Here is a 25,012-nt window from a genome sequence, read left to right on the forward strand (position 1 = left end):
GCCGCCCTTTGTTTAGCATATCATCAAAAAATAGTCATAATAATGGAGAATCAGCAGCCCTCAGGGCTGCTCTATGGAGTGGCCATTCTTTCATTCGTTTACTTTCTTAATAAACTTGCTTTCACTTTATTCTGTCGACTTGCCTTGAATTCTTTCTTGTGTGAGATCCAAGACCCCTCTCTTGGGGTCTGGATTCGGACACCTTTCCTGTAACATCATTCTGACGACCACTGAAGGGAATATAGTGAGGAAATCCCCAATCCAAAGGCTAACTTGGGGTAAGTGGTGGGGTCCTGTAGCAGTCAGTCATAGATTTCTACCTTAAAAACCAGGTTCAAATATGAATAAGCAAGGTATAACAGATAAGGAATTTTAACAACTTAGATCTCGCCTCTTAAGTATGAACTGCCAAGTTATTCTCTTCTCCTCCCAAGAGAAAAATCATTGTTAAATAGGAAAAGATTGACACAGAACAATATGTAGAAATTATAATACTTTATTATAAATATTTCCAGAATATAAACTGATTTTGTATCAATATTCTTTGAAACTTTAGAAACTCTATGTTACCCAAGCTTATTATAATAATGTATTTCATTTTCCACTTTCCAGCTTAGAAAATACACTGCAAGTTAGATCTAAGAAAGGAGAAAAAAATTGCCACCATAGAGAAAAACCAATAAACATAAAATACCCAACTCAAAACTATAACAAACTCAATCTAGAAATAGATTCAGCAAAGTCCATTAATCCTCTTATAATAAATAACTTCCCAAGAGAAAATAATTCCACCATCAAAGCAATCTGATTAATAAAAGCAGAGCCACTTTCATTAAAAGAAATTATATGTGAGAAAAACGTAATAACGCTTTTAGAAAATGAGGAAAAGTAATTTCTGTGTTGGAGAGCAAGCATGCTAAACACTTTCTGTTCACTTGGCCTTTGTTAGAAATTAAAGATCCTATTCATATAAGACAAGTGATATGAACATGGCCATCATAAAACCACGCTCTCAACTATTTTTTCAATTTAACTTTGGGAGAACCAACTTTGAAAGCTTCAAAATCCAAGAATAGACTGGTCCCAAAGCATTTCCTCTTCTGTCCTTTCTTGGCCTTGTGCCTTTTTCTTTTTTGTATGCTTATGTTCCTCTTTCTTAGAGACTACATCTTGGCTTTTTTTCTCCTTCCGATTCTTAAGCTTTTCTGTACTGACATGTACGGTTTCTGTTTCCACCTCTGTTTTCTTTCTTTGGATGCTCTTGTGTTTGTCTAAATCAATTTCCTCACAACTTTTTTTTCTCTTATGCTTGGCCCGCTCCTCTGATTTTTCTCTGCCTTCCTCTGGGTGCCTTTTCCTCTTCTGATGTATCTGTTTGTGACTGGCTTGATGGGTACTGGTACTGTTATCTGAGGAGTAGTGCCTATAAACTCTAGATTCTACACCATGTGAGCCACAAATATATTCTTGCTGATTAAAATTTAAGGGTACTGGTTTTTCTGAGAAACAGTTCCTAGTGAACTGACAGTAGCTCAGAGAGTCTTCTCTCAATCTGGTGTCATGGGCTGGTAACCACTGAGGCAACTGATTTTCCACTGTTTGTGAAATATTGCATGATCTTGGGTAGGTCTGGACGGTTTCAGACGGGAGTCTTTGATTAAACATTCTATATGTGCATCTGGAATCAACCTCTCCTTTGTACCTACAGGTTTCCAAATAGTCTTCTCTCATCTTTCTGAAATAAGTTTTTGGCTCTAAGCCTCTGGCTTTCTGTACTTTAATATAATCTTCAAGTTCATCTTGAAAAGAGTCATATGTCTTCTTTGAATGCTTCATTAGGTTGACAAAATAGGATGTTCTGCAAAGAAAGGAAAAAATTCTTACCAGATTATCTTGTCCTGAGTATTTACTTTGCTCTTTTTTTCTAACTTTTTTGTCTGAGATCGAGTCTTGCTCTTTTGCCCAGGCTGGAGTGCAGTGGGAGCACACTTGGGTCACTGCAACCTCCACCTCCTAGGTTTAAGCATTCTCCTGCCTTAGGCTCCCAAGTAGCTGGGATCACAGGTGCGTGCCACCACATTGAGTTTTTTTATTTTTAGTAGAGACAGGGTTTCACTATGTTGGCCAAGCTGCTCGCAAACTCCTGATCTCAAGTGATCCACCTGCCTCAACCTCCCAAAGTGCTGGGATTATAGACATGAGCCACTGCACCAGACCTCCTTTGCTCTTGAAAAGCTTTGAAAAACAAAGCAGCTCAAACAAATTACAACCTAGTTCGGCATAAAAGTTGAACATCTTGACATTATATGCCAAAAGGTAGCATCAAGATGGTCAGATACCTCCCAGGTCATATACCAGTAACTTTACCCTTCTTAGAAGTGGGAGGAACAGGGCAGAAAGGAACTGATACACATGTTGCTGTTGTCATAGGGCTAAAATGTGAGACAAGCAGGGATGTATGGATGGGAACCACATATCCATGGTGGGTGGCTTGATATGAATGTAAAAATAATTTCTCAAGTTCTCATGAATTGGTTTCCTGTACATTAGTTTCTAAGAGAAGTAAAAACCACAGATATAGAATTTGATTTTGAAAATCTTCAGTTTACTCAAGGTAAAATACACGTACTCACCTGATGAGGGTACTGTAAGACTTAACAATAAAAGGATGTTTATAGAACGGTTTGGGAAATGAGAAATTCAGTTATAAGATAAAAACTACTTTTAGGTATCAGGTATGAGGAAAGATGAAGAAGCCGAGTTCTATATCTTCTGTGTAGGGCTTGGATTTCATTCCACTACTTCTGATTGGTGAAAAAGCATTCTAGAATGCTTTCTGGTTTGTTCTCTCTTAAAGTACTGAGGAATAAGGGAAGAAATGGGTAAAAATTGAAAGGGGATAGGACTGATGTTGAGAAAAATTTCAGAAGAAATTTACAGTAGATATATCGTTTTTGTTTGCTTGTTTGATTTTTTTTGGGAGGGGTGGACAGCAGGACTGTTCCTGATTCTTTTCCTCACCTCAAATCCTGAATAAATACAAATATAGCAGAAAATGTACTTACTATGAGATTACAATGACATATACATGTGTGTGTATATATATATATATACACACATATACATACATATATATTTTACATACATACATATACACACACACACACACACACATATATATATATATATATATATATTTTTTTTTTTTGAGATGGAAAAAAAATATTTTGCTCTATCACTCAGGCTGGAGTTCAATGGCACGATCTCATTTTACTGCGACCTCCACCTCCAGGGTTCAAGTGATTCTCCTGCCTCAGCCTCCCAAATAGCTGGGACTACAGGTGTACACCACTACGCCTGGCTAACTTGTATTTTTAGTAAAGGCAGGGTTTTACCATGTTGGCTAGGCTGACCTCCAACTCCTGACCTCAGGTGATCTGCCTGCCTCAGCCTCCCAAAGTGTTGGGATTACAGGTGTGAGCCACTGTGCCCAGACTGCCAATATATTTTTGGTGATATATTTTATCTCAAAAAATTAGGAGGGAGTATATCCCATGTAGAACTGAACATTTCTTCCCTTTAACAGAAACAAGCCTGGTATAGTCCTCTAGAGTCTGACTAATGATCAGCCAGTTTTTTAAATTTGGAAATTTGAGGTTAAAAAGAAAATGTAAATGAAGCCTAACTTGACAAGTTAGAAAATATAGTTCTGTTCAATGTAAATAGTATAAAAATCCTGACCAATGTAACAAATACTTGCTTAAATATGGGCAAACAATTTTAACCTATACTTCAGAAAAGAATATATGCAAATGACCAATAAGCACATGGAAAAATGTTTAAAATCATTAATCAGCAAGTAAATGTGAATTAAAACCACAATGAGATACCACTATGCACTTACTAGAATGACTAAATGAAAGACTGACAATACCAGTGCTGATAAAGGATGTGGAACAGCTGGAACTTTCATACATTGCTGATAGGAATATAAAATGGTACAACCACTTGAAAAACAGTTTGGCAGTTTCTTAAGAAGTTAAACATGAGGGGTGGGGTTAAAAAAAAAAAAGAAGTTAAACATGTATTTACCATACGGTGCAGTTATTCTACTTCTAGGTATTTACTTAAAGGAAAAGGAGATACAGTCATGTACTGCATAACAATGTCTTGGTCAACAATGGACTGAATATATGATGGTGGTCCTATAAAATTATAGTGGAGCTGAAAAATTCTTAGTATGTCATAGCACAATGCATTATTCATGTGTTTGTAGTCATGCCGGCATAAACAAATATACTATACTGCCATATAAAAGTATAGCATATACTATGTACGGTACATAAGATTTGATAATAACTGTATCACTGGCCGGGCGCGGTGGCTCAAGCCTGTAATCCCAGCACTTTGGGAGGCCGAGGCGGGTGGATCACGAGGTCAAGAGATCGACACCATCCTGGTCAACATGGTGAAACTCCGTCTCTATTAAAAATACAAAAAATTAGCTGGGCATGGTGGTGCGTGCCTGTAATCCCAGCTACTCAGGAGGCTGAGGCAGGAGAATTGCCTGAACCCAGGAGGCGGAGGCTGCGATGAGCCGAGATCGCGCCATTGCACTCCAGCTTGGGTAACATGAATGAAACTCCATCTCAAAAAAAAAAAAAAAAAAAAAAAAAACTGTATTACTAGTTTATGGTTTATTTACTATATTTTTCATTTTATTTTATACTTTCTCCTTATTAAAAAAAAAACAAAGTTAACTGTAAAACAGCCTCAGGTAGGTCAGGAGGTATTCCAGAAGATGCCACCATAGGAGATGATAGCTCCATGCATGTTACTGTCCCTGAAGACCTTCCAGTGGGACAAGATGTGGAGGTGGAAGACAATGATGATCCTGACCCCTGTGTAGGCTTAGGCTAATGTGTGTGTTTGTGTCTTAGCTTTTCATACAAAAATTGAATAAGTTAAAAAAAAAAATAGGGCCAGGTGGGGTGGCTCTTGCCTGTAATCCTAGCACTTTGGGAGGCTGAGGCAGGCGGATTACTTGAGATCAGGAGTTTGAGACCAGCCTGGCCAACATAGTGAAACTGTGTCTCTACTAAAAACACAAAAATTAGCCGGGCATGGTGGCACATGCCTGTAATCTCAGCTGCTTGGGAGGCTGAGACAGGAGAATCTCCTGAACCTGGGAGGTAGAGGTTGCAGTGAGCCAAGATTGTGCCACTGCACCCCAGCCTGGGCAACAGAGTGAGACTCCATCTCAAAAAAATAAAAACAAAAAAAAAAAATAAATAAAAAATAAAAAATAGAAAAAAACTAAGAATAAAATAGGAAAAAGGATAAAGATATAAAGAAATTAAGGTATTTTTCTTTTTTTGAGACAGTCTCCCTCTATTGCCAGGCTGGAGTGCAGTGGGATCCTGGCTCACTGCAACTTCCGTTTTCCGGTTTCAAGCAATTCTCCTGCTTCAGCCTCCCGAGTAGCTGGGACTACAGGCAGGCACCACCACGCCTGGCTAATTTTTTGTGTTTTTAGTAGGGACGGGGTTTCACCATGTTGGCCATGATGGTCTCGATCTCTTGACCTCGTGATCCACCCGCCTCGGCCTCCCAAAGTGCTGGGATCACAAGTGTGAGCCACCTCGCCCGGTCTAGAAATTAAAGAATTTTTGTGCAGCTAGACAACATGTTTTAACCTAACTGTTATTACAAAAGAGTCATAAAGTTAAAAAAAGTTTTAAAGTTTATAAAGTAAAAAAACCATAGTAAGCTGGGTTAATTTATTACTAAAACAATAAAAATATTTTAAAAATAAATTTAGTGGGCCGGGTATGGTGGCTCATGCCTGTAATCCCAATACTTTGGGAGGCTGAAGTAGGCGAATCACCTGAGGTAAGGAGTTGAAGACCAGCCTGGCCAACATGGTGAAACCCCGTCTCTAGTAATAATATAAAAATTAGCTGGGTATGGTGGTGGGTGCCTGTAATCCCAGCTGCTTGGGAAGCTGAGGCAGAAGAATTGCTTGAACCTGGGAGCAGAAGTTGCAGTGAGCTGAGACTGCACCACTGCACTGTAGCCTGGGCAACACAGAGATACTCTGTCTCAATATAAATAAATAAATTTAGTGTAGGATAAGTGTACAGTACTTATAGTCTACAGCAGCATACAGTAGTATCTTAGGCCTTCTCATTAACTCACCACTCACTGACTCAGAGCAACTTGCAGTCCAGCAAGCTCTTCCATTAATGGTAAATGCTCCATACAGGTGTACTATTTTTTCTATCATACTATATTTTTACTGTTTCTTTCCTGTTTAGATACACAAACAGTTACTATTTGTTATAACTGCCTAGAGTATTCAGTATAGTAACATGCTGTACAGATTGTAGCCTAGGAGCAATAGGCTTATACCATCTGTATCAACTTGTGTAGTAAGTTATACCATCTGGTTTGTGTAAGTACACTCTATGATGTTTGCACAATAACAAAATCACTTAATGACACATTTCTCAGAATGTAAACTAGTCATTAAGTGACACGACTGTGTGTCTATACAAAGACTTGCACATGAATGTTCATAGTAGCTTTATTTGTGATAGCCTCAGAAAGAAAAGAAACTCAAATGTCAATCAACAGGTGAATGGATTAAATCAAACAGTGGAATAACGATACAATGAAATACTATCAGTGATAAAAAGGAATAAACCAAATCGATACACATGACATGAGTGAATCTCAAAATAATGAAAATAATTATAATTCTTTTTTACTATTCAAAATAGTGATACACTGGGCATAGTGGCTCATGTCTGTAATCCCAGCACTTTGGGAGGCTGAAGTGGCAGAACTGCTTGAGCCCAGTTCAAGATCAATCTGGCTAACACAGCGAGAACCCATTTCTAAAAATAAATAAATCAATAATTAAAAAGTAACGGAAGCTTGACAAAATAGTACATACGATATGATTCCATTTACATAAAAATCTAGAAAATGGAAAGTATAATAACAGTAGTTGCCTGGGGAGAGGTGGGAAGAAAGCATTCTAAAGGGGCATTTTCTTAGGGGGGTGGTAATGGATATGTTCATTCTCTTAATTGTCGTGATCATTTCATGGCTATGAGGTCAGGAGTTTAAGACCAGCCTGGTCAACACGGTGAAACCCCATCTCCACTAAAAATACAAAAAATTAGCTGGGCATGGTGGCAAACACCTGTAGTCCCAGCTACTTGGGAGGCTGAGGCAGGAGAATCGCCTGAACCCGGGAGGCAGAGGTTGCAGTGAGCCAAGATCGAACCATTGCACTCCAGCCTGGGTGACAGAGGAAGACTCCGTCTCAACAACAACAACAAAAAGAAGTCACTTATAAGATTAAAAAGATGTTGATAATTGTTGAAACTGGATGATGAACACATGAAGGGTCATTATGCAATTTTCTCTATTTTTGAGTATGTTTGAAACTTTTGGTAAAAAGATTTCACTTCACATCTACTAGGAGGGCTATAGTCAAAAAAGGATAATAGTTAAGTGTTAGCAAGAATGTGGAAAAATTGGAAGCTTCATTCATTGTTTGTGGAAATGTAAAATGGTGTACCTACTTTGGAAAATAGCTTAGCAGCAATTTCATCAATTCCACCCAGCAATTCTACCCATATATAGCCAAAAGAATGAAAACCTAAGTCCATGCAAGAATTTGCACACAAATGTTCACAGCAGCATTACTCATTACAGCTAAAAAATAGAAATAACCAACCCAATGCCCATCAACTGATAGATAAAACAAAATGTGATATATTCATATAATAAAATATTATTCAGCAGTAAAAAGGAATGAAGTGCTGACATATAGTATAACATGAATGAAGCTTGAAGACATCATACTATGTGAATGAAGCCAGTTCCAAAGGACCACAGATAGCACAGAGATGAATAAAGAGGTATATGGAACCTAACTTACCCTTATCAGGCTGAGAACTTGGTGGAGAAATCTGATCATATTCACCCAGTTTTGCAGCATGAACTTTCAAATAGTGAGACTATACAGTAACTGGTGAGCTAAAAAACCATGATTCAGAAATTAAAAATCAATTTTTGTTCAATTCTCCACTCTCATTCATCTGAAACCAAACACAATCTTGTCACAAAGATTAAATAATTCAAAGTTTATAATTACATCAACATAGACCAATCTGAAAATTCTACCCTGTAATCCTGGCACTTTGGGAGGCTGAGGCAGGTGGATCACTTGAGGTCAGGAGTTCGAGCCCAGCCTGGCCAACAAGCTTAAATAATTATAAGCTTGTTTGGCTCAGAGTACACTGAAGTTTATACACTGAACTAAACTATATTATTGGTGCAGTTAATTAGAAATCAAGCGGCAGGCCAGACACAGTGGCTCATGCCTGTAATCCAAGCACTTTGGAGGCCATGGCGGGAGGATCACCCGAGGTAGGGAGTTCAAGACCAGCCTGACCAACATGGTGAAACCCCGTCTTAAAAAAAAAGAGAGAAATCAAGCAGCAACAGGAGGCCTAAGGTAAAGACCACCCGAGAGCGCAATACCACCTGGGAACACCTCTGGGTGGTTGCAGAGCAGGTAATACTGCTTTGGTCTCACTAATGCCTTCTTAACATGGAGACTGCATGAAGGCCTCATAAAGAGGGCCTATGCAAAGGTCTCTGAGGAGGGAGGCAACCTCTGCTCACAAGATCTGGGAGGGTCGGGCAAGGAGAAAAGCCATGCAGGGCAGAGATCACGGAACACCTCATATGGAGTGATTTTAATTGCTCTATGTCCTCAATGCTATGCATTGGGTGTGGTCAGACCCTGTGGCTCCTCATCTGACATACTTCTGATGTAGCCGCACCCTGATAACATCGGTGATAAACTCAGAGTACTAGTTTAGTATGTCTTAGAAGAGTCTCAAGTGCTCTTTGCAGGCTATCTTACTTCTTTATCCTCCCCTTCCATGCCCATAAGATCAATGAGATTATGCACATAATAAAAGTGTTTGGAGCCTAGAGCTGGGGCCAACATAGTTCCTATGCCTGCAATGGTCCCCTGGACGCATGCTGTAAATTTAATTGGTGTTTCTGTCTTTATTTCCTTTTCTCAATCCCTTGTCACTGCCGGGACTAAGGGCACCCACGTACGGGGTTGGGCTGGTTCCCAGCATACTTTTCTTGTAGTGATTAAATAAGATGACATATATGAAGTTTACCCACTACATTTAAAAAGTGACATCTGGACATATTCCTTCTATTTTCAACCTACCTCATAATGCAAAATCCTTTGTTATCTGAACTGTAACACTACTCCACAGACATCTTTTATAAAAGGTATCTGTAAAAGTCCAGTCTTTGTTCACTCAATGTGGTATCTATCAATAAAAGAGAGGTAAGACAGAAGATTATATTAAATAGTTAAGGTAATATTTTCAATCTTCAACTACTATATTTCATATACCGTTTCAAATCTTAATTTTCTGAGTGCTTGCAAGGAGTAATAAATTTTTGTTCATTAGAATGAAAATTTTCATTTGAAAATATTTAGTAAGACTCTAATATTTAATATGTTAACATATTTTTATTTAGTCTACAAAATACCATTCTGAAGAAAAAGTTACTGGGGCACCAGTACTGAAAGCTAAGAAATCCAGTCGTGACATTTTATGTTTAACGCTAACAATTTCAAAAAATGCAGTCTATTTTAAATTAGCCAACGATTCTAGATACATTACCAGTGTCATCTAAGAATCACATGGAGGAACCACAAATCATCTAAACAGGGTCTAGCTCTGTTAACCAGGCTGAAGTGCCATCTCAGCTCACTGCAACCTCCACCCACATCCCCTCCCCCGGCCTCAAGTGATTCTCCTGCCTCAGCTTCCTGAGAAGCTGGGAATACAGGTGCATGCCACTGAGACCCACTAATTTTTGTATTTTTTGTAGAGACAGGGTTTTGCCATGTTGCCCATGCTGGTCTCAAATTCCTGAGCTCAGGTGATCCACCTGCCTTGGCCTCCCAAAGTTCTGGGATTACAGGCATGAGCCACTGAGCCCGGCCCACGAGTATCTTTACCTATGGTAGGCAACCTTCTTCCATGTTTGGTACAAATACAACCACACAAATTTTACTAAATAGGGTTTAGAAAGTCCTTCAAAGCTACAGTCATATTCATATATTAGCTTCTACAACTTTTGCTATAAGTGTTTCTCACTTAATAAATAATCTATGTCAAAATTATTACATTTACATGGGGTCTATGTTTCAATCTAAAGTTCCTAACAGCTAAAATTTATTTTACAGAAGTTTACCAGTTTATACATTGGGTGCCAATCGTGTAACATCAAAATTGTACTTTCTATGCAGCAGTTTAAATGGATGAGTTAGAATCATATGTAATGTCATGGAGAAATGCCCATGATATATTAAGGGGAAAAACAATATGTAGAACTCTATCAATCAATTGTTCAATCATAAAATCCAATTTTAGTATAAACAACCCAACATATAAAGCCCCAACTTTATATGTATATATATATATATACACACACACACACACACACACACACACACACACATATGTATTTACTGTAGGAGGAGTTAATGCATTTGGCCTCCAATCTTCCTTTCCTGGGGAAGAGGGAGAAAGAAGATGGTGACATCCAGACTTCAAGAGCCTAATGATGGCTGGTGTTGAACAATGAGAACACATGGACACAGGGAGGGGAGCATCACACACTGGGGTCTGTTGGGGGTGAATAGGGGAGGGACAGCAGGGGATGGGGAGGTTGGGGAGGGATAACATGGGGAGAAATGCCAGATATAGGTGACGGGGGGATGGAGGCAGCAAACCACATTGCCACATACGTACCTATGCAACAATCCTGAATGATCTGCACATGTACCCCAGAACCTAAAGCACAATTTAAAAAAAAAAAAGAAAGAAATTTATCAAGAAATATAAATATGCTGTCACTTTTAAAGAAAAAAAAAAGAGCCTAATGATATCTGCTAGGAGGACAAGATCTTACCCCTAAAATGCCCTTAGCAAGATGTCCCTGGCTAAAGATTACCTATAGTAAATGAACCCAGAATCTGAGGCATCTCTCTCTGAAGAATGCCACATAAGCTACACAACTCTCTAGGGTATAATACAGAGATGAGCCACAGTTTAAACATTCCCACTGTGTGAGGCGATCTTGTGAATCTTACTTAGAAACCTTATCTATTTATTCTGGGCCAAAGATACTTGTCCAAAGTGGGAGTATTAGTCTGTTCTCAAACTGTTACGAAGACATACCTAAGACTTGGTAATTTATAAAGGAATAAATTGACTCACAGTTTTACATGGCTGGGGAGGCCTCAGGAAACTTACAGGTGGAAGGTGAAGGGGAAGCAAGGCACCTTCTTTTCAAGGTGGTAGAAAGGACAAGTGCTAAGCAAAGCGGGAAGAGCCCCTTATAAAACCATCAGATCTCATGAAAACTCACTATCCTGAGAACAGCATGGGGAAAACCACCCATTACCTTCACCTGGTCTGTCCTTGATATGTGGGGATTATAGTGATTGTAATTCATGATGTGATTTGGGTGGGGACACAAAGCCTAATCATATCACATGGTCTGAGGAGCCATCTTTCACGTATTAGACACTCTGCTTCATTTGAGTCTCCTGTCTGTCAAATCAGACTCATCAAGTTTACTAATTATTTCAAGGATACTGCCTGTATCCTTGATGAGTCTGATTTGACAGTCTGATCTTGTGTGTTAGCTCAGTATCCATAGGAAAAATATCTGAATAGAATATGCTAAACTTAATGGAGTTTGAGAAATGGGAAATTGGGTCAGAAAATGAGTAGGGGCAAATATTTAACATATTGCTCTTTGTACATCTCTATAATTTTTGCAAAAAACATGTATGACTTTATACTTAAAAACTCCATAAACATTTAAGTTACACTGGGTATCTTCAAACTAAGCTTAATATTAATGCCAGTCTATGCATTAAAAAGATTTGCTTAAAAATACTATGTGCTCAAGATAATTATAAATCAGAAACCTTTTAGAAAGGACTTAAAGAGTATTAAAAATGTATCTCAGGCTGGGCATGATGGCTCATGCCTGTAATCCCAGTACTTTGGGAAGCAGAGGTGGGCGGATCACTTAAGCCCAGATATTTGAGACCAGCCTGGCCAACATGGTGAAATCCCATCTCTACTAAAAATACAAAAAATTAGCCAAGTGTGTTGGCACATGCCTGTAATCCCAGCTACTCGGGAAGCTGAAGTACGAGAATCTTTTGAATATGGGAGGTGGAAGTTACACTGAGCCAAGATGGAACACTGCATTCCAGCCTGGGCAACAGAGTGAGACTGTCTCAAAAAAAAAAAAAAAAAAAACAAAAAAAAAACTCTATTATATATATCTCAATTATTTCTAAGTTGTTTTAAAATATAGGACTTAATTACATTTGACTCTAAGGTCAGCAAGGTAGAAAGGTTAATACAAAGGTTTTCAGAACTTCTCTTGATTCAGAGTTAATTAACAAAAACTGACGTGGTGATGTGATGGTGACTTTTTTATTAAAAACCTTGGTTTGGTGTGGTGCTTCGTGCCTGTAGTACCAACACTTTGGGAGGCTGAATTGGGACGATCGCTTGAGGCCAGGAGTTTGAGACCAGCCTGGGCAACACAGTGAGACCTCCATCTCTACAAAAATAAATCTTTAATAAGAACAGGTAAATACTACTTTTCGGTGACATCCAAATCAATATACATGGAAAGTTTACTGACGATTAATTATTTAAGCTCAAGACATCTTAAAATAGAACAATGATTTCCTTCCTGGTTTAACCCTTAATATCAACCAGGCTTCCCATTTCTAAAAGGCAATGTTGTAAGCTGACATAAGAAACTTGGGGTTACCTTTAACTCCTTTGCCAACTAAGCTCTTATTTTTCACCTCTGTTAAATAGCAAAATATTATCAAGCTCAAAATCTCAGCCATTTTTCTCCTGAGTCATGTCTGTTCTAGCTTTATAATAATTTCAAGGCTACTCTTTCATTTTTCAACTCCTATAACATTATTTAGTTCAAGTTATCCTTGCTTTTGGACTTTATTAAATTTTATCACTACTTATTGAGTTTGTCTTCGAGGTACTCTGTGGTGAGTACTGCGGGAAAGGATAGAAAAAAAGAGATGAGCCGGGCGCGGTGGCTCACATCTGTAATTCCAGCACTTTGGGAGGCCGAGGCGGGTGGATCACGAGGTCAAGAGATCGAGATCATCCTGGTCAATATGGTGAAACCCCGTCTCTACTAAAAATACAAAAAATTAGCTGGGCATGGTGGCGTGTGCCTGTAATCCCAGCTGCTCAGGAGGCTGAGGCAGGAGAATTGCTTGAACCCAGGAGGCGGAGGTTGCGGTGAGCCGAGATCGCGCCATTGCACTCCAGCCTGGGTAACGAGAGCGAAATTCTGTCTCAAAAAAAAAAAGAAAAAAAGAGATGAACTTTATCAAATGCCCACTGTACACCAAACAATACATTATTATTTCAGTTTTTTTTTACTTCTGCAAGTATTTCTCATCAAGATTAGGATACTGGAATTTAAGGAAATTAAAATATGTTGCCACATGTGCTATTTAGTAAAGCCAGCTATTATTAAACTTTGGTTTATCTCAACCCTTTCCCTTACGTACACAGCTGTCCACACATTGGGAATAAGTGAATAAGACAATTGTTAATATTGAGGACTTCACAATTTTGTAAAAAATGAGATGCAAAAAAACTATGATGCAAAACAAAAATCTGTAAAGTGCTGTAAGACCTAAGAAGATGTGTGTTCTTGCTGAGGGGTTTGTGGCGAAGAATGGATTTTGAATGGGGCCTTAAAGAGACGGGTAAAATTTAGAGAAAAAAAATGAGTGAAGAAAGGTATTCTGGAGGAGAGGGCATTAGAAAGGGCATTTCTGCTTTGGATAAAACAAAATATGCATAAAAGTAGTGAAAGACAGTGCTAACGGTGGAATGATGCTAAATCATAATAGGACTTATTGGGACATTTGGATTTAATTCTGCAGTCAATAGGGGAAGAAAAAGAAACTCAAAATGGGGATATTGTTAGGAAGCTGTCACAGGCAAGCGATTATTGGGCTGCACCAAGAGTGGCAGAGCTAACAAAAAGAAAGGGAAAAATATGAGATATTCTAAAGGTGGAATCAAATTTGTGATAGCTGGGAAAAGAGCAGATAGAAGGAAGGGTGGGGGCAGAGACAATTCTAAGGCTTTGATCCTGGGTAAAGTTATCTTTAACAGAGAGATTAAGGAAGAGGAAGAAGAGTTGTTACTGTTGTTGTTATCCCCCAGAAGAAGGGAAGTAGGGAGTGGAATGAATAAGCATTAAGCATTCAAAAGGACAAATGAATTTGATTTTGGAACAAACCTGGATTCTATCAAATTTATAGTTTCACATCTCTCCTTTCCTGTTCCATTCTTTTATGTGTTTAATTCCTCTATGTGAAGCTGGGTTTAAACAACTTGTAGATGTTTTATGTACCTTGAAATTCCTTACAAATTAAAACAATTGGGCCCCTGAACTAATTGAACATGTATCAAACTTCAGTACACATGATGGGTAACAGGAACTACTAGATGAAAGAAAGCTTGGTAGTGAACTCTAGGTGTTTGTAGAAATATTTCCTCAGAAAATTTTGACATCACCTCTCTTTTACTTGCAGTGATTACTGTGTATTCACTAATACAAAAGTTGCAGCATTATACATTTTGAAGAACATAGACTGTGATTGTTGTGGAGTACAGTGAAATTCTCTCTTCCTCTGACCTGGACATTATTTTCATCCTTACTATTTTATTTTAGCATTAGTTATTTTTTAAATAGTCATCATATTACTGCTTTCTAATGACCTTTACAATTGTTAAAATCCTGGATCATCTCTCCCCCCAATATTGGCTATCTTCTCTCATGGGATATGGATGTTGACTGACTTGTTATGGGTTTAGGCTACTATTCCTAAATGAAGTTTCTTTCTTTCTTCTTTCTTTCTCTCCCCATCCCTGTCCCACCTCTCTCTTTCTTTAAGGAGACACAGTCCCCCGCGGCTGGAGTATGGAGGCGTGATCACAGCTCACTCCAGGCTTGAACTCCCTGGCTCAAGTGATCCTCTCACCTCAGCCACTAGAATAGCTAGGACTATAGGCATGTGCTAGCACACCCAGCTAATTTTAAGTAATATTTTGTAGAAACGGGGATCTCGTTTTATTGCCCAGGCTGGTCTTGATCTCCTAGCCTCAAGTGATCTTCCTCCCTTGGTCTCCCAAAGTGCTAAGATTACAGGTGTGAGCCACCATGCCTGGGTAGCATAATAGGCTTTTAAATATTTATTAAATATCTTTAATCTTTGAGGAAAAAAGTTTTATGAGCAAAACTGGGATATTAATTTGGTTATATTTTAGGTGTCAGTAGCTTATTTCTCCTTCCCGTCTAATAAATACACCAAACTAATAACATGGTTCTATACTTTTCAATCTAACTCACTAAGATACATTGAGACATTTGGTATCTCTCCATTATTTTCACCTTGTTTCTCTCAGCAATGTTATTTCATTTTCAGTGTATTATTTATTATTTTTTTGAGATGGAGTTTCACTCTTTTTGCCCAGGCTGGGGTGCAGTGGCGTAATCTCGGCTGACTGTAACCTCCACCTCCTGGGTTCAAGCGATTCTCCTGCTATAGCCTCCCGAGTAGCTGGAATTACACACATGTACTACCTCGCCTGACTAATTTTGTATTTTTAGTAGAGACGGGCTTCACTATGTTGGTCATGCTGGTCTCGAACTCCTGATCTCAAGTGAACTACCTGCCTCGGCCTTCCAAAGTGCTGGGATTACAGGTGTCAGCCACCGCACCCAACCTCAATGTATTTTATTAAAGTTATCCAAAAGTATCTTATTTTTTATGTGAAGGCCTATGAATTCAGTTTTGTTTTTTGATATAACAGTAAATAGTATTATTATTATTTTTTGAGACAGAGTCTCGCTCAGCCACCCAGGCTGGGTAGTGGCACCATCTCAGCTCACTGCAATCACTGTCTCCCGGGTTCAAGCAATTCTCCCATCTCAGCCTCCTAAGTACTTGGGATTACAGGCACTCACCATCATGCCTGGCTAATTTTTGTATTTTAGTAGAAACAGGGTTTCACCATGTTGGCCAGGGTGGTCTTGAACTCCTGACCTCAAGTGAACTGCCTGCCTTGGCCTCCCAATGTGCTAGAATTACAGGTGTGAGCCACTGTGCCCAGCCTTATTTTTTTTTTTTAATCTCAATTTCTAATAGCTTTTTGTTAGCATTTAGAAATACTATTGATTTTATACATGGAACTTGTATTTTACTCCCCTGCTTAACTCACTTAACTACTCTAGTTGCCTTTTCCTTAATTCTGTAGGGCTTTCTACATAGATGATCATATAATCTGCAAATAAAGACAGTATTATTTCTTTCCAATCTGTAAACCTTTCTTCTTGCCTGAATGTACTGGCTAGATGCTCTAGTACAATACTGAAGAAGTGATGAGAATGGATACCCTTGTTTTATTCCTGCTCTTAAGGACTTCTGTAATCTAATACCATCCTAATCTTAGGAAAGACAAGGCAGAGCACAACGCTAAGTTTTGGGGGACTAGGCAACTGATTCTGTTGTCTTTGCCAAAACATGCCATTCGATTCCTTTTTTCTCCAGAGGTCAAATCCTATTTAAAGTGTTTTCAGAGAATTTAATTGGGGTAATAATGCAACCCAATACCAGTCAACATCATGAATATTCTTTGCTATAATGCTAGCTGTTAACCTTGCTTTTTCAGGAAATGAGATTAATACGTGACCTGCAGTTTGCCATGTTCTAGCTACTTCACATTAATTACAAAAATAACTGTTTATTATGGCATATTCTCAATGACAAAATACAAATGAAGTAACAAAATCATTAATTGGGAGTATGTTTAGTATCAAATTTATATTTTTATTTAAAGTAAGTCTTTGAGTGACAATAATCATAAGTACTCTATGGCTAGCTAGCTCAGGAATCATGCTTGTGAAGTTAGTTTTCTTTGGATCCAAAGCAGATATCCTACATCAAAGGCCTTCAATTGTGCACCATTCCTTCTAATGGGTTAGGTAATGTAAATGGGTTTGTAAGAAGGGGAAGTGTTAACAATGCTCGTGTCCTTGGGAAGCTGAAGTAGGTGGACTGTTTGAGTTCAGAGTTCCAGACCAGCATAGGAACACAGCGAAACCCTGTCTCTACTAAAAATAAATTAAAAAAAACCAAAAAAACAAAAAAACTAGCTGGGCATGGTGGCATGAGCCTGTATCCCACCTCCTTGGGAGGCTGAGATAGGAGAATCACCTGAGTCTGGGGAAGTCAAGGCTGCAGTGAGCTAAAATTGTGGCTCTGCACTCCAGCCTGGGCTATCAGAGTGGGAACCTGTCTCAAAGAAAAAACAAGAACAAACAAAAAATGAGATCAATGCTTATGTCCTAACATATATGTAGAGAATATAGTAGGAACAATTCTTGGTCATTTTAACATGCTTAGTCAATATTTTCACTTATTGACACCTAACAAAGGCAACAAATCTGAAACTAACAAATAATCATTGTTTCTCCAGACTCCTCTCTAATCATTCTTCCCCGCTGCCAACATCAGATTTACAGTAACATAATGTGCTGTGGTGTGCTTGCAGCAAACATGTCATGTGCAGAGCACACATTTATGCAAAACAATGAACTACTCCTGATATCTTAGGAGTCTAATCCATATTTAAAACTGCATTTTCTCCAATTACTTTTTCTCCCTAATTTTATTAATAAATACTACCACTGACCCTTTTATTATTATTTTTTTGAGACAGAGTGTCACTCTTGTTGCCCAGGCTGGAGTGCAATGGTGAGATCTCAGCTCACTGCTCCCTTTGTCTCCTGGGTTCAACCACTTCTGCCTCAGCCTTCCGAGTACCTGGGATTACAGGCACGTGCCACCAGACTCAGCTAGTTTTTTTTTTTTTGTATTTTTGGTAAAGATGGGGTTTCACCGTGTTGGCCAGACAGGTCTTGGCCTCAAGGGATCCACTCACCTTGCCTCCCAGAGTGCTGGTATTACAGACGTGAGCCACTGTGTCCGACCACTACTGAGCCCTTTAAAAGGGCTGGCCTAATTCATCTGTATACCCTTAGTACTAAGTATAGTATCTGGCACATAACAGGAGCTAAAAAATGTTTTCTGAACAAACTTAAATTATTAGCTAGATTTTCTTACGTTGTTTGACTTGAGTCTTTGCTTAATATCATGGAAACACAGGAAAATATTTTTAGGCAACTGCTGTGTAAATAAGTTAATTACTCAATAAGTAGCCAGAAATGTCCTTCACTCCAAAACTGAGTCAATTTTTTTTTTTTCTTAAAAGCAGATAGATTACTTGGTATATTCTCTGGAGCTTTTGTAAAAAAAGAAAAAGAAAAAAAGAAAAGCAGGTAGAGCTGGGCACGATGGCTCAAACTTGTAATCCCAGCACTTTGGGAGACTGAGGTGGGTGGATCATTTGAGGTCAGGAGTCCAAGATCAGCCCGGCCAACATGGTGAAAAACCCCGTCTCTACTAAAAACACAAAAAGGCCGGGCGCAGTGGCTCACGCCTGTAATCCCAGCATTTTGGGAAGCCGAGGCGGGTAGATCACGAGGTCAAGAGATCGAGACCATCCTGGTCAACACGGTGAAACCCCGTCTCTACTAAAAATACAAAAAATTAGCTGGGCATGGTGGTGCGTGCCTGTAATCCCAGCTACTCAGGAGGCTGAGGCAGGAGAATTGCCTGAACCCAGGAGGCGGAGGTTGCAGTGAGCCGAGATCGCGCCATTGCACTCCAGCCTGGGTAACAAGAGCGAAACTCCGTCTCAAAAAAAAAAAAAAAAAAAAAACAAACACACAAAAATCAGCCAGGCCTGGTGGTACATGCCTGTAATTCCAGCTACCTGGGAGGCTGAGGTAAGAGAATCATTGAACCAGAGAGGCAGAGGTTGCAGTGAGCTGAGATTGTACCACTGCACTCCAGCCTGAACAACAGAGACTCCGTCTCAAAAAATAAATAAAAACAGGTGGATAACCAAGAATTTTTGTTTGTTGCAGTTTTGTTTTTACTATGATTACTCAGGAATATCATTATTTAGTGTAACTTGTTTTAACTGTCAAAAATATTTGAGAAACTTCACTGAATAAATTACAAAGTGTCCTGGAAAACCTTAACAACACAATTATAAATTCTAAGTATGTATATTTCTTTTCATTTAACTATGGAAACATGGTGCTTCTTTGGGTTTTTGTGATTAATTTTTCCATTTCCTATTTGTAACCTTATACCTTCTATATCTTCTTTATCTGCCAACTTATTTTTATTTCTGAGACAGGGTCTTGCTCTGTTGCCTGGTCTAAAGCATAGCGGTGTGATCACAACTCACTGTAACCTCAACCTCCTGGGCTCAATCAGTCCTCCTACCACAGGCTCCCAAGTAGCTGGTACTACAAGCATGTGCTGCTATGCCTGGCTAATTAAAACAATTTTTTTGTAGACAGGGCCTATTTTGCCCAAACTGGTTTCAAACTCCTGGGCTCAAGCAATCCTCTGGCCTTGACCTCTTGAAGTGATAGGATGACAGGCATGAACCACCATGCCCAACCTTTGCCAATTTTTAATCTTGACTGACATTTGCTCATTATCAAGATCAATACAGAGGAGTTCCTCAGAAGGGTGCTATAGGTATAGGTGAAAATGGATTAGCAGATGCTCTTCAAATCAGTTTTAATGGTCCTATCAGAATTTTGAAAGTGAGGGTAGAATTTTAATAACTGGAAACATGATAATTCTTTGATACCTTTGGAGAAATCTGCTAACAAAGTCTTAAAAAAAATTCTAGCTAAGTGCCAAGCAAACTTTTTTCCATCCTGGCAATTATTTAAAACTTTTATAAATACCTAAAATAAAAATATATTGAGTTCTAGTAGTGTTTCAGATAGTGTGACATATCAAATATTTGCCAATTGTAAAGCGGCAGTAACTGAAACTTTAATGAAGGCTATTTACCAGAAGTGACAATAGGTAATTTTTTTTTAGGTAACAATTATATTGCTTTTCAAATTCTAGTGAATAGTCTCAACCTTAACTCAACAGAGATTACTCTGAATGTTGCCTGAGATTACTCTTTGAATGTCAGCCATTAAAGGCCAAAGTTTCATCTACTTTATGAATTGCTATTTTAGTACCCAGCCACGTCAAGCCATGGAAAGAATACCAACGCAGATGTGTTAAATCAGTTCATAATTTTAAAGCTGTAAAAGACCCGAGTTTGGTTAGTGCAGGGTTCTTCAAACATGACATTACTGGCATTGAGTAGGATAATCCATTGTTGTGTGAGTGTGGGAACGGTCTTGTGCATTTTAGGATGTTTGTGGCCTATACCAAGTAGATGCTGGTAGTACCTGCACTTGCTCACCATGTTCTTGTGGGTTTAGATGATAATCCCAAATGTTGAAATCCCAAAAGACTAAAATCCCAATTGCAGGATAGCTGCATCACGTCAGGCCAGCTTTCATGGACTATCACTGTGCAACTGCCCATAATCTATTCCTGTAATATATTTTCTCATTTGCAAATTTTTTTTCACTAAATTGTCAGATTTAAAAAAAAATAATTCACCATGCTATGTATTTCACCTTTGCATCATTTCCAATACTAGAAGTGTAAACTGCAGACTTTTAGCATTCTAGTTTTTCTTATGCATTTTTTGTAAATTTGACTTCATGAAAGTACATTATCAGAACACGGACTTTGTTAAGCACTGTGCATGTACCTAAAAACGCTGACTTCCTCAATAAATGAAGAGATGAGAGATGTCTTTTGCCTATCTGCATTTTTGAAAGTAAAAATTTCTTGAAGTTTTAGCTCTTTGGGCAACTGCGTAAGTGAATACTGACCCTTTGTGGTTTTTGATCTATCTCATCAAAAGACTTTTTGTCTAGGTTGTTTGTCACAGTACTTCAGATGGCCAGTTATAAGGCTGGGTGCACACAACTACCAACCATAGTGATATGCTTTTATACATTTCCCTTTTTGACCTACTTCTTTATAAACAGCTCATCTGCTCATAACTGTTATATGCATGTGACTGTCAGTATACCTGAATGTTTATTTGCAAAAATGTTACTATTGCCTTTTATTCTGTAAAATGACCTACGAAGTGCTGTCACATTTCTGTTTCTTAAATTCCCCTTTAAAAATGTAAATAAACATATATATATATATATATATATATATTTTTTTTTAAAGATGGGGTTTCACCAAGATGGCCAGGCTGGTCTTGAACTCCTGACCTCAGGTGATCCACCCACCTCAGCCTCCCAAAGTGCTAGGATTACAGGCGTGAGCCACCGTGCCAGGCACATATTTTAAATTAAAAAAACAAAAAAACAAAAAAAACTTTCCCCGCATCTATTATTTTCAAGATTTTGGTCTGTGACTGTGATTTTGGGGATTTTAGACTTTAGGAATTTCAACAAAAAATTCGGGATTGCGTCTTTTGGAATTATGATTGGCTCTTGTCCCTCTCTGCTCAGTGATGACAACCTAAAATATCTCCACATTGTCAGAGGTCTTCTGGGGAGTACGATCATCCCTAATTGAGAGTCACTGGGCTAGTCCAATTCCTCCACCCACAGATGACAAAACTCAAATCCAGAAAGTCTGAGACTTACTCAGGGTCATTTAGCTATAGGAGAAACTAGCACTAGAACCTATAACTAGTCAGACTCCTATTCCAATATTCTCATTTTACCACCTTGAAGTGGAAGAGAAAGGTTACTGCTAGTATTGTGTGAACTGACATCTTTTAAAGTCTTTGGCACACATTTGAAGTCACTGCAAAATCAAAAACAAAAACAAATGCTGAATCTGGCAAAAAGCTTTTTCCATGAGAAGCTATTTCCAAATCTTACTGTGGTCTGGTCATGGGAGCCAAATTGAATTGTAGTCTTTTTTTTTTTTTTTTTGAGACGGAGTTTCGCTCTTGTTACCCAGGCTGGAGTGCAATGGCGTGATCTCTGCTCACCGCAACCTCCACCTCCTGGGTTCAGGCAATTCTCCTGCCTCAGCCTCCTGAGTAGCTGGGATTACAGGCACGCACCACCATGCCCAGCTAATTTTTTTTTGTATTTTTAGTAGAGACGGGGTTTCACCATGTTGACCAGGATGGTCTCGATCTCTTGACTTCGTGATCCACCCGCCTCGGCCTCCCAAAGTGCTGGGATTACAGGCTTGAGCCACCGCGCCCGGCCCTGAATTGTAGTCTTTAAACTGCGCAGGCTTATTTATCAGTGAGAGGCAGGAAACTTGTTGTAAAAGCAAAATATAATCCAGGATATTTTACCTTTTAAAATCTCAAAAAAATGATACTACATCCAAGCTGACTGAAGACACTAAATCTAGTCTTCCAAAATAGCCTTCATAAGAGAACTTAATAGAACATCATTTGGTTGCAATGACTAATTTCCATTTTTAGTGAATAGAAAAAGTGCTTACGAAAATGTTTTAAGAAATTTGCAGGCTGGCCGCGGTGGCTCATGCCTGTAATCCCAGCACTTTGGGAGGCCAAGGTGGGTGGATCACCTGATGTCAGGAGTTCAAGACCAGCCTGGCCATCATGGTGAAACCCCATCTTAAAAAAAAAAAAAGAAAAAGAAAAAAGAAATTTGCAGTATTTTACTCCTCTGCCAGTTCTCCAAAGTCAATTGACACAAAGCTAACTGTGTAAAATATTATGGGATAACACACAAAATGTAACATGATGAAAAAGGATAAAGAAGTTAATATTTTTATGGGGTTATTATAGTGATGGGTTTCTCTTCTGGGAAAAGGAATCAAAATTATTCTACAATATTCTGGCTCGCATCATCTTTCACTCTGAAGACAAAAAGCAACATAAGGCATAGGAAATACTAAAAATTTTGATATTGAACATGGCTGAATGTTTTACTTAGGTCTTCTGCAGTGGAATCAAGCACTGTCAACTAAAATCATTCCCAGAATTGCTTTAAGCCTTATCTCAAGCAGGCTCTTTGTAGACATATAGAACTATTACAGCAAGAACTCAACCATCTTAGATTAAGATGATTAATAGCCTTTTCTGTTAGGGAAAATGTGCTGGAAAACTACAAAACTCTCCACACTCCTGGAGAACTGTCTAAAATTTAACATGGCGTCCAGAAGGCTAAGGCCACATCCAACACTCTTTTGAGTTCCTGTTGGAAAAGCCAGGCTGTCAAAAAAATTTTACTGTTTGTTCTAGCCAACACCTAGTAACAGCTCCCTGACTTCCCTTTTAAAAAGCATTTACTAAAAAGGGCTCACAACCACGAATCCTCCTCTGTTCCTTTGAGATGTCTGTACCTCTTATAACTCAGGAGTGTCCTCAAGGACCTGGAAGCCATTGCTCTGAAATATAACCAAGAAAGATGGGGCCTGACTCCCAGTCTCTGCGGGAGGACAGTATTTTATCTTAGATAATTTCCAGATTGCAGACACAGCTGGCCTACTTGCAATTATATACTGACCAGCCCTGTGTAATTTTTCATCTCCCTGACTCTACTTGAGCCCTCTCTTCCCCCTCCCTACTCTCTCTTTCTCCCTTTAAAACTCGGAGTCACCTCTGTGAAAATCGGAATGCACCTCAGTATTTCCCCCACACTGTCAGTAGTTTCGAAATAAAATCTTTTTTCAATGCTTTAATGTCCAGCTTTGTATATCTCTAACATTGGTAGGTACATATTAAAACTCAGCTGGGCGCGGTGGCTCTCGCCTGTAGTCCCAGTTACTCCGGAGGGTGAGGCAGAAGGATCACTTAAACCCAGGAGTTGGAGGCTGCAATGAGCTATGATCGCGCCACTGCACTTCAGCCTGGGCACAGCGAGATCCGTCTCGAAATTAGAGGATTAAACACACACACACTCACACACAGCGAGACCCCTGTCTCTAAATTAGAGGAACACACACACACACATCGAGATCCCCGTTTCTAAATTAGAGGAACACACACACACACACCCTGACCACTATCAAGATGGGCCTCTAAATCTTAGAAGCTTGTCTTACAGGGTCATATCCTCAAAAGCCTAGGAAGCTATCCAAAGTGATCCCCTCAAACCTCATCCCCTCTTCTCTTCCCCGAAGGGCCCCGCAACTTCCTGCTCTCTCCGGGGCCGAAATCCACCTCTCCCTGTGTCCTACGTCGAAGTCTCTACTTTCCAGGATGCTGAACGTCAACAAACGGAGGCTTACTCTCTTCCACGTCTTGGGCTTTTTTCTCCTTATCCCTCTCCCCTCAATTTTCGAGTTTCCTCATCAACCCCCCTTTCCTTTCCCTGACGCTCCGGGTCTAGATTTCAGCCTAGACTCCCCTAGTTTCCCACTCCACCCTCGGCTTCCTCCGCGAGCCGAGCTCCCCTTCGCTCTGCACTCCACTCGGAAGCCCTGGCGCCCCTTTCCGGGTGCGGCGGCCGGTGAGGGGGGCGCGGGACTCCGGCCACGCCCTGGTCGGCCATTTTGCACACCCGGGGTGCACCCGGCAGGCTGGGCGCGCGGGCCTGTCCTGTAGCGCAAGAGTTGAGGGGCTGAAGACCGGGCCGCCCCCGCCGCCGGGGCGGGAACTCACCTTCTCTGAGGCAGGGGCGGGCGTCTACAACTACTGTCCCCCGCCCCGCCAACGCCGCCGGCCAGGGGATAAACCGCGGTGGAGGTGGCGGAGAGGCAGGAACAACCGCTGCCGCCGCCGCCGCCTCCGCCGCAGAGCAGGCGGGACGGGAGGAGGAGGCGGAGACCTGGCTTCCTGAGGGGAAGTCGCGGCCACTACCGGCGGATGACTGGACAGCGCATTCGCCATGGCGGCGAGGCGCG

At 39.8% G+C, this 25,012-nt stretch overlaps 1 protein-coding gene across 8 annotated transcripts; it reads right to left on the bottom strand.

The window, feature by feature from the left end:
- Positions 1–480: 480 nt before the first annotated feature.
- On the bottom strand, positions 481–25,012 carry KRCC1 (lysine rich coiled-coil 1). Of its 8 annotated transcripts, none has more exons than XM_032243622.1 (5): positions 24,771–25,012; positions 10,875–10,916; positions 10,593–10,633; positions 9,272–9,377; positions 481–1,858 (listed from the first exon to the last, which is right to left on the bottom strand). In XM_032243622.1, exons 4-5 carry the CDS (start codon positions 9,274–9,276, stop codon positions 1,060–1,062), a joined length of 804 nt encoding a protein of 267 aa, XP_032099513.1. In that variant the 5' UTR covers positions 9,277–9,377; positions 10,593–10,633; positions 10,875–10,916; positions 24,771–25,012; the 3' UTR covers positions 481–1,059. The 8 variants fall into 8 exon arrangements, with proteins under 8 accessions (XP_032099513.1, XP_032099517.1, XP_032099515.1 ...); XM_032243626.1 differs by lacking the exon at positions 10,593–10,633 and adding an exon at positions 7,955–8,052 and having other exon boundaries at positions 24,771–25,010; XM_032243624.1 differs by lacking the exon at positions 10,593–10,633 and adding an exon at positions 7,955–8,114 and having other exon boundaries at positions 24,771–25,010.

Source organism: Sapajus apella, unplaced genomic scaffold, assembly GCF_009761245.1.
Source record: "Sapajus apella isolate SASKATOON/1434 unplaced genomic scaffold, GSC_monkey_1.0 scaffold52, whole genome shotgun sequence".
Taxonomy (NCBI): Eukaryota; Metazoa; Chordata; class Mammalia; order Primates; family Cebidae; genus Sapajus; species Sapajus apella.